Below are 19,463 nucleotides of genomic sequence, written 5' to 3' on the forward strand. Positions count from 1 at the left end.
TTTCCTTTGCGCTCAATGCAAGTGGTCAGCAGAATATCAGCTTGTTAACTTTGTGGTTTCCGAGTGTTAATCATGCTGGAGTTGTGGGAAACTGTTGTTACTCACCGTATTCACTTGGTTAACCCTTATCAGAAAGATAACTCTTTAAGCAACATTGAGTATTTAGAAAAGCGCTATATACAAATAAATTATAATTATTATAATAAGTATATAACTCGACATTCCCTCTCCTTTCCTGCACAGGTCCTTTCTTTTCTGCAAGGACGGGAACCCCAACAAGCGCAACGTGCACAATGAGACCTCGCTCCACCTGCTATGCATGGGCCCTCAGATCCTGCTGGCCGAGGGGGCCCTACAGCCGCGGCTCCTGCGGCCACTCCAGGACGAGCAGCGGCGCGCTGAGTGCCTGCAGATGGCGCTCAAGTGGACCGGTGCCAAGCTGGACGCTGGCGAGTATGAGCGGGCCGAGGTCAACACCGCCGACAACCGCAAGAGCACGTGCTTGCACTACTCGGCTGCCGGGGGCATGAAGATTTGCGTGGAGGTGAGGGCAAGGGTCAAAGGTCAAGGTGTTCCCGCAAACTCAAGACAGAAAAGACAAAATTGACAAAAATTGCCTCAGTGATGACATTTAATGCGAACAAATGTCTCAGAGCTATTCCAGTTTTTGAAGGTTTGTAAAGACTGTATAACATTACGAGTTTAAAGGGTTGTCTACTTTCATGAAATAAACAAATTAGAAATTAACTACTAAATTATTTCATAATGAACAGTACATTATGAAACAGTCATGTTAATGAAAAGAAAAATTATCTATTTTGCTCATTACGACCGTATGAATTTGGTTTTATGTTCTAATTGATGCTTTCAGACTTAGATGTATTCTCTGCAGCAACGCTGGACAGGTTTCAAAGTGTGCGCGTGTCACCTGTAAGGTGATCCGGGGGCAATTTGGGCAGCTAAATGCACCATTTTCGTACAGTTTGGTAGAGAAACAGAAAGCTTAAATGCAGTGGCATTACCAGGATAACTGTTTCACAAATTCTCATTAATTCAAAACGGTCAAATCACACACACACTGGAGCTGGATAGCTGGAGCCTTCAAGGCACCAATGGGACAGGAACGTGATTCAGCGTCTAGGGTAGCTCATTAGAAATAACAAAGAAATTACAAAGAAATACAAAGAAATTGGGCTTTACGAAGGCTTCCGGCTGACGCTCGACATGTAAGGCTGTGAAGTCCAGAGCTCTGCATGCAACTCATATTATAATTATTTCTTAAGCGTGCGTAATACCAATAATTATATTAGTGAAAGTCCTCTCTATGGCAGAGGTGGTGTAGACACACACACTCTGAAATGAACCTCTGCATTTAACCCATCCAGGGAAGTGACACACACAGTGAAGTGAAGTAACATTAACCCGGAGCAGTGGGCTGCCATTGGCGGCGCCCGGGGAGCAGTGATCGGGGTTAGGTGCCTTGCTCAAGGGCACTTCAGCCGTGGATGTGGGCATGGGAGAGCAGTGGTCTACCACTTCCCCCGCCCACATTTTTCCTACTGGTTGGGGATCGAACCGGCCACCCTACGGTTTCCAGCCTGAAACCCTAACCAGTAGGCCACGGCTGCCCATTAAAACATAATCTTATACTGTAGTAACATCAGTGAGGTAACTTAGGTAGGGAGATTTCGCGTACACAGTATTTATTTTTTCATTTAAAGATAATGTCTAATCGTCAGCAAAAGGCTGCTAATTCAACTGCTGGCAGGAAGGGTGCTAGCTCAACCGCTGAAGCTGATTCTCTACAGCTTTCTCCTGACTCTGAGAAAATTATGATGGCGATTGAATCGTTGGGCACAAAAATGGATAAACAGACGGCCGCCCTTCGTCAAGAAATTGTTTCTATTCGACAGGAGTTTCATTCCACCGTCAACTCTCTGCAGTCTGCAAATGCACAGAACACCAAGCGCATTGACGACCTCGAACATTCCACTTCAACATTATGACTCTTGAAACTACCGTGAGACAATTGCAATCAGAAGTGTGCAGTTTGACAGTGAAGTGCTTGGACTTGGAGGGCCGTAGCCGTCGCCAGAATATCCGTCTTTTAGGAATAGAGGAGGGTGTAGAAGGTAAAGACCCACGGTAGTTTTGTGCGACTATACTGAAAGAGATATTGGATTTGGAAGACACACCACGTCTGGACCGTGGTCATCGTTCATTGGCACCAAAGCCCCAAAAAGGAGAGACGCCCAGACCGTTCATAATTCGCGTGCACCACGGAGACGTGAAAGATCGCATCCTCTGCATTTCAAGTCAGAAGAAGAAGTTGTTTTACATGGAGAAGCGCGTGCACATCTTCCCTGACTTCGCACCAGAAGTAGCCAAGAAACACGCAGCGTTTACAGAGGCGAGGCGACTCCTTACAGATGTCAAGGATGTCAAATATGGTATCCGTTTTCCAGCTATATTCCGTATCACTTTCAGGGATGAGGAGAAATCCTTCACTGATCCTGAACTTGCTATATCTTACATAAAGGAGAACATTCTGCCGTCATCATGATCAGGTACATTGTTATTAATAGACATACCCTACCAGTTGGTTTAGCTTATTCCAGCTTGTATTGCTCAGGTTAAACTCTCTCTGAAAGCGTTTTTGTACAAGGGTTCACATTTCAAAATGTTTATATGGTTAGAATATTGACCTAATTTCGAAGACTCTGACCTGAGCCCACACTGTGTTAAATAACAGGTTGTCTGATTAGTTTTAGTTTTTTTTTTGCTGTGACACTCTATCCTATGGGTTTGATTTTAATTTATACTGATCTCATGCAGTATCTGTTAGTTTTAAGCTACAGAGTGTATGCACAAAGTGACAACTCTCCCTTTATTTCAATGCAGTTATCACACTGCCTAAGTTTATTTATTTGTATTACCTTTTATATGCAGTTATGGTATTTTGCACTGCTTATTCTTTTTTTTTTGTATTACTATTGGATTGCTTGCTGTGCTTTGGGTCGAACTAGGTTAGGTTAAGAGACCCAAGTAAGTGAGTTTGGGCATTTTGCTCTTGGGGATATGCACTTTGTTTGGGATAGTGCTGGGGGGTGGGGGGTAAGTGTTTTTTTTCCCATTGAATGTTTTTTCTTTGTTATTTTAATTTTTACCTTGTCCATTTGTGGTTGCATTTGATTTTGAATATGACTTTTGCCAGAGTCACAGAATACATTTACATCATGACAGATTGTCATGCCTGTTCAATATCATCTATACTCAGGCACGTGCGCAGATAGACCCCTAGTGGTGCTCAAGCAACTGCCCTTTTGCCCTGGATGAGAAAAGTGCCCTTTCTGCTGGAGCCCATTTTTTTCTTCATTTATCAATATTTCAGAATCAAAATTTCTCTTTCTGTCATCAATTCCCCCAGAATGTGTTTGATATCTGACGGGGCATGTATTTGAGTTTGTTTGAAAATTTCGCCCTGACATGTTCCGCGGCGCTCACAAGCCCCGCCGCGCCCCTCCCTCCTCCCCCTAGTGCTCATGCAGTTGACTGCCAGGCCAAAACTTCTGTTCTGACCTGCAGCATCAGACAAAAAGGTAATGACGGTGTTTGTGCAATCCCCCGACGTTGTTTGGTGATAAATTACCACACATCATTAGCGCCGATGAAAACATTACGTTGCAACTGGTCCGACGTTTCCTAAAATTCCGTGATTTCAAATCCTTGTCCAGCTGTTTTGTCATGTTTAATGAAGAGAGAGAGGGAGAGATACAGGCAGGTAGACAGGCAGGCAGGCAGATCATTTAAAGGCAGTATTACTGTTCTACAAATTAGACAAGTTCGCTAGTTTTGTTTAATTTAAAATCGTTATTATTGAAATGTAAGGTAGTTCTTAAGTTGAGCTAGTCTGGTAAGGTATATTGTGGTATATTATCAGTGTATTGCTGCTTATGCTTCAATTCTGTCAGAAAACAGTAAGAAGGGGAAGGACAGGGAAATTCAGGAAGCAGCTCAGAGTAGCAGCTCCCTTTTATCTTGGATCAGGCCATCAACTAGTAAAACGAATGAGGGAGAAAATATCCTACTGTGTTTTTTATATATTTATTTATTTATTATTATTTATTTTTTTTAAATTAATTTTATAAATAATTTTGGCGATGGGTGCCCTTTTTTTGGTTTGAGCACCTGCCCCCCAAAATGTCTGTGCACGTGCCTGTCTATACTGTTGGATATGGCTAACTCAAATACACCAAGTAGGGGAAATGGGCTGTCAACTAAGTTTACCAATTGGAATGTGAAAGGACTTAATCATCCTGTTAAACGTACCAAGGTCCTCGTCATCTTAAGCTCCTGAAAACTGACATAGCTTTCCTCACTGAGACACATATGCGTGGGTCTGAATATGTTGGCCTGAAGAGAGGATGGGTGGGACAGGTATACCATTCAACTTTTCAGGGGAAGGCCAGGGGAGCTGGCATTTTGATTAGCAAGTCAGTACAATTTATACCATCTTAAACCATTTCAGACCCTAATGGACGTTTTGTTGTTGTGGTGGGTAAACTCTACGGTCTACCTGTGACATTAGCCTGTGTTTACGCCCCGAACTGGGATGATTCTAAATTCATGCATAACTTCCTGTCAACTATACCATACTTAGACACTCATCAGCTTATATTGGCTGGTGACTGTAATTGTGTAATTAACCCCTGTTGGATAGATCTTCCACTCGCATTGCCACTAAATCAAAAACGGCAGAATGCATTGAAAGCTTCTTGCGGTCTTGTGCAATGTCTGACCCATGGAGATTCCTTTACCCTACAAGGAAAGAATACTCTTTTTTTTTTCTCCTGTTCACCACCCCTATTCACGCATAGATTACTTCTTTATTCATAAAACCCTACTGCCAGTGGTGGAGGTGTCAAGCTAAGAAGGCACCGGATGCCTAAAAGAGCCCGGGTGACGTAATGTTGATTCTTGAGTGACAGTTTCTATGCCAACGTTAGCATTACGTACCCGGTCACCGCGTACTCCGCATCTATATTGCTAATAGCAATTCCTCCTTTTGTGCGACAATATTAAGCGACTAAAAAGTAGCTGATGGCTTTCGAACAACTCTTGAGACTCACCGACTGATAGCCAAAAAGTGTCGGGGTACAAAGTGTCCGTTTAGGCACAATATTAAGCGACTAAAAAGTTTTAGCTACACCTGCCTGATGGTATTCTGTAAGTTAGCAATGTCCGCTAGCATATCAAAGCTAGCAATCCCCCGTTGTTCTTTAGTAAAATGTTGTGCAAACAATGCACTGTTTTGTTCAAATGTAACTGTGCGTGCCGTCAGATATGTCTAAAAATCACAACACATTAAGGAGTGTCTTAATTTAAGCACAACAACAGATGAATAGTTTCAAGCTAACAAGACACTAGCACGAGCTAGCTAGCTGATGGAATGTGCTTACTTTGATACATACATTTGATTTATATAAACTAGCGAATCAACAACTTTCCTACCAAAGTCAAACATCAAATGGTTGTTTTGGTTGGTTTATTGTAGGTCAAATACAAGCAAGCCGGTCTCAGGTAGCGAAGTTCAATGCAATATGCTCTGAAGTAAATCTCGTTATTAGCGATAAAGACCCGGGTGACGTATTGGCGTTGGCATAGCAACTGTCACTCAAGAGTCGTTCGAAAGTCAACATTACATCACCCGGGCTCTTTTAGGCATCCGGTGCCTTTTTAGCTTGACAGAGGCATGTGATTACAATAGCATGGTCATATCTGACCATGCCCCTGTAACACTGGTATTGACTTTCCCCAATCATAGACCTAATAGATTCAGATGGAGACTCAATTCACTTCTTTTGTCAGATGAGTCATTTATTACTTTTATTAATGTTTACATAGACATATTCTTAGAGACCAATGTAAATGATGAGACTTCCCCTTCCTTGCTTTGGGAGGCCTTTAAGGCCTACTTGAGGGGGCAGATTATCTCCTACGGTGCATCTACCCATAAAGCACGAATGGCCAGACAAACGAAATTTACAGAGCTCATCTCGGATGTAGACAAAATCTATGCTGTGTTAGATTTAGGCATTTTCATAACTTCACATTATATGATAAATATGGCACCTGGCCTTTTGTCTATGTTGATGGGCCATCAGACCTGGTCCCTAGCTTTTGTGTGTCTCTGAGCCAGAGACATTAGTTGGCTTTTGTCAACGACAAGATTAGCTGAAGCAAAGACATTAGCATCCATATGGCCCTACCTGTTCATAGGTTTGTTCTAAGCTAGACATCCCCTTTTGACCTCCAGACACACCCATTCCCTCCCCTTAACCATACATTAATTCCACAGTATAAATGTATGTACAATGTTTGTAATGGGAAGAAGAAGAAGCAAGGAGACCGACTCCTCAGCAGCAGACGTGCCGTGTGCATGCTTGTACTGTATGGAGCTGACCGTGGCTTGTGACTGAATAAACACATTCTTTCGCTAAGCCGTCTTCTACAGGTCTGTTATTCTGAACAAGCTAACTTGAACCAAGCGTGGGCATCCGACGAATTTGCCGGAGGACAGCACAATCTTTCAGCTGGTAACCCAACACCAGACCTTTATAAACAACGAATGATGTACCTGGCTGAATTTAATATGCTTTCTACTGGACAGGCAGAACGGGCTTTGATGAAGTGTAAACATTAGGGCTGGGCAAGTTAACACGTTAATCTCGCGTTAATCCATCAATCATTTAACGCCGACAATTATTTTAACGTGCGTTAACGCAGGTTTTTTTATTTATTTTATTATTCTAAAAGTCTGTTGCTCACAGGCTTTTATTTTGAAAAAGTTTGCTGGTGACTGCTGTGGAACCGGAAAAGGAAATAATTTGCGGTAAAACACTTATGGTTAAACAAACATGGAGACGGGTACGGAGATTTTACATGGGCATTTTCAATCTAAAGTTCTTAAAGACGGTCACCATCACACGGAGAATACACAAGTTGTATGAAGAGGAGAGGACTGCAAAAGTGGCGGTTCGTTTCTGCGGGTGCTCTTTATCATGTCCAGGGTAGAATTCCATCTGGTTTGAACGTCTTGCATAAGCGACTCCTTCTTCTGTCCATGTGCAACTTGTTGTTGCTCTAATTCTGCTGCACTTGCTGGACTGTGTTTAAAGTGCCCCACAACCTTTCTGCAGTTGGCCAGGACATTTTCAAACGCACTGTTATGCAGAGATACTGTGACAGAACGCTGGAGACTGTGCGCGAAGCAGGGGACATGGTCAAAAGGCAGTTGTCTTGCAGCAGCGATCATATTTCGTGCACTATCCATTTTAAGTGTGGCGACTTTATTTGACACATTCCACCATAAAGTGTCCCGCGCACGTTTCAGCATAATGTCCCTCCTCAGTTTTCATTACAGTCAAAGCATGTGAATGCAGCGCCCACTTTTCATCGATATGATTCACTGTAACTCCGAGGTAATTGTGGTTACCGAGTTTGCTGTTGGTTGAGTGATTGAACTGTCAATCTTGTTCATAGCCTACTGTAGGACTTTACAAAGGGAAGAGCTATGTTAGAAAATAAAAAATGTCTTTACAATTAATTACACCTTGGCTAACTTCCTTCTATGTTTGCTGTTTCTGGTTTACGTAAATGTAATCACATTTTTGGTGATTCACCACACTCTAACATTAATGCAGTGGCAATAAGCTTTAGTTTTGTGTTTGATACAATTGTTTAAGTTGAAATTAACAAAAAATATTAATTTTATTTAACTGCTACTATATAAAAATGCTGATGTTAAGTGTTTGTTTGCACAACCAATGTAATGGCACTTTAGTTCATATGGCAGTTCATTTAATATATCGCTATACACTACTTTTTAATTCATTTTTGGGTTTGCGCATAAAAATGAGATTAATCGTGATCAATCAGGGAAATAATGCGATTAATCGTGATTTAAAAATGTTAATCGTTGCCCAGCCCTAGTGAACATATGTCCTATGAATATGGAGAGAAACCAAGAAAATCTCTGAGACTTACCTCTACTACTCATGTCATTGATCAAATTGAATCTGAGTCAGGATTGTTATCGGACCCTAGGGATATCAATAGGGATGGGTATCGTTTGGGTTTTTTCCGATACCGGTACTTAACCGATACTTTTAAAACAATACTGGTGCCTAAACGGTGCCAGAACCGATACTTTTTTTTTTTTTAATTAAAGACATTAAAGGCTTATTTATTGCCAAGGCAAATATTTTTCTTCAAATTTAACAATATTTTAACTGTTTAAGGTATACTTTAAATACAAATAAATACAAAACAATTGGCCTCAAACCTTTTAACTTCAAATGTTTGAAACTAACTGTTTACAGTATACTTAAATAAATACAGAACACACTCTGTACACACACTTCACACTTCAGTAATTCTTTTGCAGAAATATGAGCATATTCGCTTCAGAGTAAAACAAATATTATTTAGTTTGCATTTATTTAAATCCACTGGTTTCGTGAATGTGTACTGCCCCTTTAAGAGTTTACGTTCAGGGCTGCTGGCATTTCCGTTTAGTCTTCAGTCTGCGATTTCTGATCTGCCTTTGCCTCTTGCCTTCTCTCCCCCCTTTACACAAAATTTTGTTGTTGCATATGCTGCACGTCGCGTTGTTTGAATCTTTTTGTGCGAAATACAGCCACACTTTTGATCGTTTACCTTTCGGCATTTTCTCCGTTATATATTTATGGCTAGCTCTGTTTGTGCTTGCTCTGTGCAAGGCTGCCTGCTCTTCGCTGTCATTAGACTGTTGCAATGTTATTGTAGCGTCCGAGTTAGTGCTCTCTTAAGAACTCACACTGAGAAGGAATATCTTTGGATGAGACGGTAGCTCTCCGTTTTTAATAAAGCGTATCCAACTTCTGCTTAGAACAACCACACTTATCTTGAAACCGAAACCACACACAAGTCAACCCATTACCATGGCAACTCCTCAACACAAATCCCGTTTCCACTAGTCCCATATGAAATGCTACATTATCACCATTGAGCATGAGAGACACAGGAGAGAGTCTACATTGGTGGATGGAGCAGTTTTATATGTGCCCCACGAAATCTGTTAGCAACCCAAAAAAGTATACAGATCGTACTCAGAAAGATCTACGCCACTAACGTTACTTTTAGTTAGCTATCGCTAGTTTTGTTAAATTATTATTTTTTTAATACAAAAATTAAAAAAAAAAAAATCGGCTCAGGCACCAAAAGGTAGCACCTAAATCTGTGTTGCATTTCGGTCCGGGTAGGTACCGGTTGTATGGAACCGGTGCCGTATTGATACCGGTTCTCGGTACCCAACCCTAGATATCAATAAACAGTTTTGTGATTTCTATTCTAATTTATATACTTCTGAACCCCCCACTGATCTGAGACTAATGGACAATTTCTTTGAGGGCCTAAATTTCCCCACTATGGAGGAGGAGTTAGTGAATTCTTTAGAAAGCCCTATCTCTTTAGACGAAATTTAACAATGCTATTGCCTGCATGCAAAGTCGAAAATGCCCAGGCCCGGACGGCTTTCCTACAGAATTTTATAAGAAGTTCTCAGCAAAACTTGGCCCCTTACTCAAAGCTATGTTTGATGATAGTCTAAACTCCCAGTGCCTCCCACCAACTTTACGCCAGGCATCAATATCCCTTCTTCTAAAAAAAGGAAAGGATCCCCACAGTTGTTCCTCCTACCGTCTAAGTCTTCTTAATGTTGATGTAAAGATATTGGCTAAGGTGCTGGCTCTCCGCCTTGAGTCTGTTTTGCCCACTATTGTCTCATCTGACCCAACTGGATTTATAAAAATTAGACATTTATTTTTTAATGTCAGGCGTGTATTTAATATCCTTTACACTCCCTCCTCTCAGCGTTCTGAGGCTATTTTAGCTTTAGACGCTGAGAAAGCGTTTGATCGTGTGGAGTGGAATTACTTCCAAGCGGTTTGGGTTCTTAAGCGGTTTGGGTTTGGGGATACTTTCATCTCTTGGGTTAAACACATCTCCTTTGGCCTCAGTCAGAACTAATGACACATATTCCTCATACTTCCCTCTTCAGCGTGGGACTAGACAGGGCTGTCCCCTGTCTCCACTGCTTTTTGCCTTGGTAATGGAGCCCCTAGCAGCCACTATTAGGCAGTGTACCGATATCAAAGGGATCTTCAGAGCAAATCAGGAACACAAAATTTCTCTTTACGCAGACGATGTCCTCCTGTATATATCTGACCCTCTTACATCCATTCTGCATATTCTTACCATCCTTAAAGTTTTTGGCAGTTTCTCAGGATATAAACTCAATCTTGACAAAAGGGAGCTCTTACTCATTACTACAATTGCTAATCAGACCTCACTTCTCTCTCTACCTTTCAAAGTGACTAATAATACGTTTAATTATCTTGGTGTGTGTATAACAAGGTCCCATTCCCAACTCTTGAAGGCCAATTTTACTCCACTTTTGGAGCGCACCCAACAGGATTTTACCCGGTGGTCCACTATGCCTTTGTCCTTAGCCGGGTGAATCAGTATAATTAAAATGAATATCCTTCCCAAATTCTTATTTTTATTTCAGTGCATCCCATATTTCTTTACAAAATCATTTTTTACAAAGCTTGATAGTCTTATTTCAACTTTTATTTGGAATGATAAAACACCTAGGGTCAGGAAATAGTTTCTACAGAGGCCTAAAATACATTGCGGAATGGCCCTACCTAATTTCCAATTGTACTATTGGGCTGCCAATATCAAAAGCTTATTGTATTGGCGATGGGATACATCCTCCCGGGATCTTCCTGGCTGGTTACAAATTGAATCTAGTTATTGTAGTCCTGTCTCACTTTCAGCTCTTTTGTGTTCATCTATTCCCTTACATTCACCACAGACCTGCCAGAATCCTGTAATCCGCCATTCTTTAAAAATCTGGTCTCAGTTTCGAAAACGTTATGGGCTAGTCTCTATGTCAGTTTATTCACATATTACAGCCAACCACCTATTCCCACCCTCTCTCAAAGATAATACATTTACTTGTTGGTTTAGAAACGGAGTGGTGAATATTTAAGATGTTTTACAAGGATGCCATTTTCATGTCATTTGATCAGGTTAGACAGGAATTTTCTTTACCAGCACTATATTTTTTTCAGATATATACAAGTCAGACATTTCATACAGAATCACTTTACTCAATTTCCCTCACCTCCACCAAAGTCACCACTTGATTCAATCCTTGAAACCCCTCCTGAGGTGAAGGGAACTGTATCAAGGCTGTACACAATTATATTTGAATTGGAAGGTTCCTCAATGTCAATAATAAAGGAAAACTGGGAGAAGGATATGGGTGCAGATATAACTGAGGATCAATGGTCTAACATAATTAAAAAAATTCACTCCACCTCTACTTGTGCAAGGCACAGTCTTATTAGGTTTCCTCTGGTAGGAGGTAACCTATTGTATCTGTTAGTATTATTCTTGTTCCATGGGAGTCAATGGCAGCCCCTAGAACCATATGGTAACTTTTTGTGAAATTTGGCACACTCATTAAGGACAGTCCCTTCTTCATTCACACCAAGTTTCATGGCTCTCAATACACCACTCTAGCGCCACCAACAGGTCAAAGTTGGACTTTTGTAACACACACAACTTTTGAACCGTGTGACCGATTTTCAAAAATGGGGCACCATTGGATTCCCTGGATCAAGACGAATTCAACACACCCTATGACGTCAATTTCCGGTTATATAGATTTTCCGCTATTTCCGGTTTTATCAAAAACCTTTGAAAGCCTACTCCTCCTACGCTTTTTGGCAAATCTTCTTCAAAATCACCAGAGATGATCTTCAGACCTAGCCTCACAAAAGTTACTTTTTAGAATTTTGATCCTCACAACCGTTTGTCCGGTACAGCCACTCAAATTCAGCAGAAGAGCGGCCAAACAGGAAGTGAGGTCATATGTCAGCAAATATTTGAGTGAAATTTACGCCACATGGTGTGTTTAATTCGTCTTGATCCAGGGAATCCAATGGTACCTCATTTTTGAAAATCGGTCATGCGGTTCAAAAGTTGTGTGTGTTAACACAAGTCCAACTTTGACCCATTGGTGGCGCTAGAGTGGTATAATGAGAGACATGAAACTTTGTATGAATAAAGAAGGGACTGTCCTTAATAATTGTGCCGAATTTCACAAAAAGTTACCATATGGTTTGTCCGGTACAGCCACTCAAATTCAGCAGAAAAGCAGCCAAACAGGAAGTGAAGTCATATCTCAGCTAATCTTGGAGACTTCAACACCAAACTGGTATATCACTTGGAAGACACTACAACATGTTCCCATGTGCAAAGGCAACTTCATATCTTGAAAAATTATTGATATAAAGCAAATTGGATACATTGTTAATGCTAAAATAATGCTTTACACATCTGCAGGTCAAAAAGTGAAACTCTGATTCAATCACAAGTTCGTATGAAGACACTTAAGAGTGTTTAGTACACAAATCTGAAAAAAAAGTTGACTGCAAGATGAAAAGTAGATTTTTGGTGAAAATTTGAAACATGCATGCTTGACTACTTGCTAGGGTGGTTCTCTATAGAATGTCTCTCTGTCTCCTCATCCGCGCGGCTCCTAAATCTCACACACTCAGTGTCCCCTTAACACACGCGCAGGCTTTGTTTTACGCACACACATTCTCACAGACACACAGCTTGGTGTCACACACATACATTCTCACAGACACACAGGGTGAGCGCACACACACAACCTCCACTCAGTCTAAACTTCAGGACAAAAGCATTGTAAATGTTGGATTTGAAATGTAATATCCCATTGGCAAGTCTGCAGCATGGATTTTTCTATACAGTGACAAATTGTCACAAAATTACATTTTTCCCTGGTTCGCAATGTTTGGAGGAGAAAACCGCCATCGCTGCTTGCAGCTATATTTCAGTTTAAGATTGTACATAGGCTACATATGTCCAAGGTTAAAATGTCCAAAATCTTCCCAGGAGTTAACCCTATCTGTGACAGGTGTAAGCAAGCACCTGCCACTCTGTATCACACATTTTGGTCCTGTTCTAGTTTAACAGCATTCTGGTCCTCAATATTTGAGGTATACTCTACCATTTTATGTTAAACTATTGATCCCTGTCCTTTCATTGGACTTTTTGGTGTACCTGCAGACGATCTCCCTCTGCAAAAGCCACAATTAAATAGTTTAGCCTATTCCTCCCTTTTAGCACGGCGACTCATTCTTTTTAATTGGAAGAGTGACCACCCACCTTCCTTTGGCAGATGAATCTGTGATGTGATGTTTTTTCTTAAGCTTGAAAAAATTAGATATACTGTAAATGGATCAATAGAAAAATTTGATATAGCATGGCGTCCATTTATTGTATATGTTGAACAAATGACCATGATCCTTGACTCTGACTAAGTTGTTATGTACTACATAGGTAGGCATTAGAAGCATTGGTTCATTTCTCTCCCTCAGTTTTTTGGCACAACGTGTGACGGTGTTGATTAACATGGATATTCCCCCTGCCCTCTTTTGGAGAAAAGAAATGTTCAAAAAGGTCAAAATTACTGTTGAAAAAGGCGTCACTGTCTGTGAGTGGCTCTGGAGGAATGCGTCTGCTGAATGGGTCTAGTATTGTGCCGGTGTATTGTAGCTTTCCACTGACGACGAAACCTTTGCTTAATGGCCTTGGAATTTGGGGGAAAACTGTTATCACAGGAGGAGAAATGTTTTCCAGGAACAGTCATAGGCAACATGTTCTTGGTTAAGGGGGGTAGAGGTCAGTTGGTCAGAGCTGATATATGCATTAACAAGCAGTTCCAACTACTGATTGCCGTGAGATTTGTGAAAAGAGTTTTCCAATGTTTCTCTCTCTGGCATAGCCAGGTAGCCATGATTTTTGGCCAAACGATGCTCAAGTTATGACTTTTGTTTTTGCAGGAATGTTTGTGGGATGAAAATGGTCCCTTAGTGAATGCTGTCATGTGGTGTCAGACTTTAGAGCAGCTTCCACAGCTACTCCTCCTTGGTATTCATCTGAGAGGAAATGGAATGCGCTGAGTAGAAATTAATTTCACGAAAATGTTCCCTGTGTTTGTGTGTGTGCATGTATGCATGTATGTACGGACGTGTGGGCGTGGGTGTTTTTTGTGTGTGTGTGTGTGTGTCTGTGTGTGTGTGTGTGTGCGGTGTGTGTGCGTGTATGTACGGACGTGCGTGTATGGGTGTGTGCACGGGCGGGTGTGTGTGTGTTTGTGTTTGTGTGTGTGTGCATTTACGTGTTTGTGTGTGTGTGTTTGTGTGTGTGGCAGCTACTGGTGAAGAGTGGTGCGGACCTGTTTGTGGAGAACGAGGAGCGTGAGACGCCGTGCGACTGTGCCGAGCGGCAGCAACACAAGGAGCTGGCCCTCAGCCTGGAGTCCCAGATGGTCTTCTCTCAGGACCCAGGCGCCCAGGACATCGAGGCCGAGTACGCTGCGCTGGACCGCCGGGAGGTACGGATCACCCAACCCTACCCCAACCCTATCCCAACCCGACTGTCCTTCAGCAGGGTCTCCTTGATCGCACTGTGATCCTGCTTTAGGCTTTGGTAGAGGCTTACATTTTAAAGGGCTCTTTGTGCAAGTTCAGTGAGAATGGAACTTATGATGATGAAAATGGCTTTACCAGTGAAGCGGCAAGAACCTCCCTATACACAAATACTCACACACACACACACACACACACACACACACACACACACTTTCTTTTTTTCCCTCTCTCTCTCTTTCACACACACACACACACACACACACACATGAATGCATGCATGCACGCACATCCAATCCAGTTCTTTTGCAAAATCCATTTTGGATTGGGTAGATTGTGGACATGCTTGAAGAAATATGATTTTAAATTGTAATTTAGAAGTAATGTGATTTTTTTTCTTCTTCTTTTGTTTGAAGTCTATGCAGTGGTCTCTGTATAGGCCTCTGAGACTGAGGGTATCTTTTTACATCATGGCACACAGTGGGACAAGAGTCAGAGTCAGAGTCAGTTTTATTGTCACACAGCAGGACCCACAACACCACACACATGCATTTGGCGGCGACACAGGACACACACACACGCATGCTGATGAGGTCGCCGGTGAAATTGTTCTTCTGCTTTTGACCCATCCTGAAGTCCTTGTCCATCCTCAAGGGGATCCAGGAGCAGTGGGCGGCCTTTTTACGGCGCCCGGGGACCAGGCCAAGTGTGTTTTTCATGTTTTTTTTTTTTTTGTGTTTGGGTTCTATGCGGAGGAAACCCTTGTGAACACGGGGAGAACATGCAAACTCCAAATGGAGTCAGAAGCTCAAACTCTTTAAGCATGCAGATCAAGGCTGAGGCGTCGTCTCCCAGATAGATGTCTCTGGGTCATCACCGATTCCGATCTATAACAGAGCTGATCTCATCTTTAATAGTTTACAAAGGAGGGGTGAAGAAAAAGAGGGTGGGGAAGCAGAACGACAATACAGAAAGGAAGAAGAAGGGATGGAAAGTGTATGATATTATATAAGTATGATGTATGAAGATGTTATCAAGCAGCGACCCTGCATTGCAGACCTGGCAATCTGTCTAGATATCTTCCCCACAAATACCATCAGTGCAGCTTAAACACACAAGACCATGTCGGTGAGGTGACTGTGACACTTAAAAGCCACCTTGACAAACCTTCAGTATCAAAGTGCATGTGTGGATTCCAATGACAAATTAGTAACATGTCTTCTGTAAAGAGGTGGATTGGTGGCCTTTTCCTGGAAAGGGTGTCTATTACCTCAGAAGCTATTGTCCACCTTGGTGAGTGCAGCGCAGCGTAGCCTGATCTGAGAAGATGGAGGAGTGTTAGTGATGTAGCCATGGTAACAGAGAGACATTTTATGTTGCAGATGAAGACCAGGGGATTTCGGCTTGCCTTGGTGGAGCTGTGATTGTGCTGGGTTTGATGTGTCCAAGAGGGAGTGAGAGTGGTCTGATATTCTTTGATTTAAACAATTAAGTTTTTTTTTCTTTCTCCCACTTTCCATCTGCTGGGCATACCCTCCTGTCTATCTCTCTTGCTCTCTCTCTTTGGCTCTCTCTCTCTCTCTGTCTCTCTCTCTGTCTTTCTCTCTGTCTCTCCCTTCCAGCCGTATGAGGGGTTGAAGCTGCAGGACCTGCGTCGACTGAAGGACATGTTAATCGTGGAGACGGCAGACATGCTGCAGGCGCCGCTTTTCACGGCCGAAGCCCTGCTGCGAGCCCACGGTACGCCTCCGTTCACGCCAGAACACCCAGCATCCTAACATACTAACACCGCCACTGCCACCTGAACACCCCGCATCCAAAACACACCACCACCGACACGCCTCCGCACACACTTCCGTACGCGCCCGAACACCCAGCATCCTAAACACACCACCTCCGACACACCGCCTGAACACCCAGCATCCTAAACACACCACCACAGACACACCGCCTGAGTAATTGAACACGCTTCTGCCATGAACACGTGAGAAGCACTGGTCATGCCAGAGGAAAACCTAAACTTGCTGAAGGCTAGAACAGTACAGGTCTGCCTAGCACAACTCAAAACATGTTGAATTTCTTTAAACCCCATTCGCGCTCAGCTGCTAATATACTCTATTGCAACCAATGCAATAACATCAAGTCCTGTCCATAAAACATCTGTGCTTCAGGAGCATGAGGACAAGTGTCACTTCACCTGAGTGCTTTTCTTCTCTGTGGTGCAGACTGGGACAGGGAGAAGCTTCTGGAAGCCTGGATGTACAACGCCGAAGACTGCTGCCAGCGCTCAGGGGTCCAGATGCCCACACCGCCCCCTAGTGGCTACAACGCCTGGGACACGCTGCCCTCCCCCCGCACCCCGCGCACCACCCGCTCCTCCGTCACCTCGCCCGATGAGATCAGCCTCTCCCCGGCCGAGGACGGCCTTGCTCTGGTCAGTGGTCTGTGCGACCGAAGGCGATTTATGAGCCTCTGTCATCAGATTAATCATCATTTAAATGGGCTCATGTGTACTTTGTGTCATTGCTTACTAATGATTAGTCTGGCTGATAAATTACTAGCCGTCCTTAATTGACCACAGATGTGAAGCATATGTGAAATGCTGAAGGAACTGGAAATGACTGGCTCTGTTGTGCAGATTCTTTTTTTGGGCGGTGTGTATTTTTAGTGTCCAATTAAATGTGTATTTTAGTGTGTATTTTAATTAATGGATGTGTGTGACTCCTGTCTAAACTTAAGCGAGTGATGTGTCTAATTCTCTGCCTCCTCTCGCAGTGTGGGATCTGCATGTGCAGTATCTCTGTGTTTGAGGACCCAGTGGACATGTCTTGTGGACACGAGTTCTGCCGAGCATGCTGGGAAGGGTAAGGAAGGGAAGGGCTTTTTGTTGTTATGATAAAGGTGCAAGGGGGGCATTTAGACAGGCAGTTGATAGAATGTGCAGTGCCTAAGTAGATAGAGATGCTTAAAAGAGCTCTCTTTAGCCCCTGGCCCTGCTTCTCTCTTGTTAGTGCAGACACTCGATTTTTTCTGAAGACCAAGAATGTGACCTAGAAATTAAAGTGTAGCTTTTGCCGGCTCTTCAAGGTTCTGCACCTGCTGGAGACTGACGTCAACCTTGGCCTCTGTGACAGGCATTAAAATAGATAACTTTTTAAAGAAGACAGCAAACCGTAGTCCAACAGTCCTCGGTTTTAACCCACGACTGGCTAAGCTGCTTTTGTCCCTCGTAATGTTTCACTGTCATGTCCAATTACCGAGAGCCAAAAATTGGTCGAGTCTGTGACTAAGGTAATAAAGTTGTTGTGATTTGTGGAACGGGATTGTTTATTTCTACTTGGGGGAAGAAAGGATTTCGTCTGCCTTACCATAGAGGCGAACTAGGCAACTGCCTTTGGCCCCCACCCAGCAGAAAGCCCACGATAAATTGCCCACCCAGGCACCGATGGGCCGATGGGATGGCTCAAGTCTATAACCAACCGGCCCTCCCGCAGATATCGTCGGTTGCGACAGTTTTCCTTGCTTCACCGATTATATACCTCTAATGATAACCAATAGGAATCACTGTCTGGTATTTATACTACTCCTAGTGACCTGTATTCACACTCATTGTTACTATTTTCTTACTATTTTCTAATCTCCTCCATCAGTCTTACTATGTTTATTTGTTATTAAATGTCAATCACTCTAGCCTAATACTTGCGTGTCTCGCTCGTAGACACCTTTAACACCCCTACACACACACACATAATCACACACCCAGCATGCAACACTACCATTACCACTGATGTTTACACCCCATCGTATGTTCTGTTCTGTTCATTTCTACAATAAAGTTCAAACCAGTGGCGGCGGACCTTAAGGGCGATTGTGGCGACGAACTGCTTTCAGGAAAAGGAGATTTTTTTTCTCTGTCGGCGTACTAATTAAGATAAATTGACAACAAAACAATTAGGACTTCCTACACCAAATGTATCGATTCAACAGGTTTCTACAAAGGGTGGAATCCTACATCCAAGAATTGGAACGAAAGAAAATCATGGCTAGCACGCTGTGAGTGGCTAACGCGGTCTGTATTTCTTTATTTGTAGGCTACCACTGTCACTTTTCATAGGTTGTACAGTGTGAATGTTCGCTTTTTGCCCTAACACTGAGTTATTTTCTTTGTGAAGACTTATTTAGCTTTTGTAAGCCAATACTTTCGAGATCAGTCAATAAATATAGTTGGTTTTGACATATGTTGCCCCCTTCTTTACGTTGTTACTGGACATATTTTATGAGTCCTGTAAAGCTATGTTGCATCATACAACATTTGAGACATGTGGATAATGAAAAAGTGGGATAATTTAATGTGGAGCCAAATCATGTTTGCTTATGAAGGCTCCTGAATGCAACTTTCTTCCATATAACTAGCTACTGTAGCTAGGTAGAGGGGAAATATTTTTGATTGTGTGCTGCCATCTACTATACAAAAAGGTATTGCTGTATGAGTTAATCAGCCTACAAAAAAAATGATATTGCTTAATGTAGGTCGCCCTAATCATTATCAAAAAAATTGTGTACTCTTTCTCTGCTGACATTTATTCCTAAAGGCTCTGTAGTTATACATATAGGCCTAACCATCTGATACTAGCCCAGAGTAAAGCATATTCATCTAGCAAACTATACCTACCTTGGAGTGTTACAATAGCCAGTATCATTTTATTCCATGTGTCCATCCAGGCAAATTTGTGGATCCAAATGTTATTAAAAAACATATATAATGTTATTTCTTTGTAATCATCCAAAATTATGTTAAGTGTATGGTTATTTTGCATACATTGAGCGGGCAACGCGCCGTATATTAAGTGGGCCGCTCTGACAGACAACTCCCGGGCCACTTTTTCCCCCCAG

General features: G+C 42.4%; 1 protein-coding gene across 5 annotated transcripts in view; it reads left to right on the forward strand.

The window, feature by feature from the left end:
• Nucleotides 1–19,463, forward strand: part of ankib1a (ankyrin repeat and IBR domain containing 1a) — a 55,907-nt gene that overhangs the window by 8,998 nt on the left and 27,446 nt on the right. For 4 of the 5 annotated variants that reach the window (XM_080858812.1, XM_080858814.1, XM_080858815.1 and 1 more), the window contains exons 3-7: nucleotides 244–544; nucleotides 14,354–14,536; nucleotides 16,193–16,310; nucleotides 16,796–17,004; nucleotides 17,346–17,434. In XM_080858812.1, coding sequence (XP_080714938.1) covers nucleotides 244–544; nucleotides 14,354–14,536; nucleotides 16,193–16,310; nucleotides 16,796–17,004; nucleotides 17,346–17,434 — 900 coding nt within the window. Of the gene's footprint in view, nucleotides 1–243; nucleotides 674–14,353; nucleotides 14,537–16,192; nucleotides 16,311–16,795; nucleotides 17,005–17,345; nucleotides 17,435–19,463 lie in introns of those variants that run through there. The other variant, XM_080858816.1, reaches the window with a different exon arrangement.

Source organism: Sprattus sprattus, assembly GCF_963457725.1.
Source record: "Sprattus sprattus genome assembly, chromosome: 20".
NCBI lineage: Eukaryota > Metazoa > Chordata > Actinopteri > Clupeiformes > Clupeidae > Sprattus > Sprattus sprattus.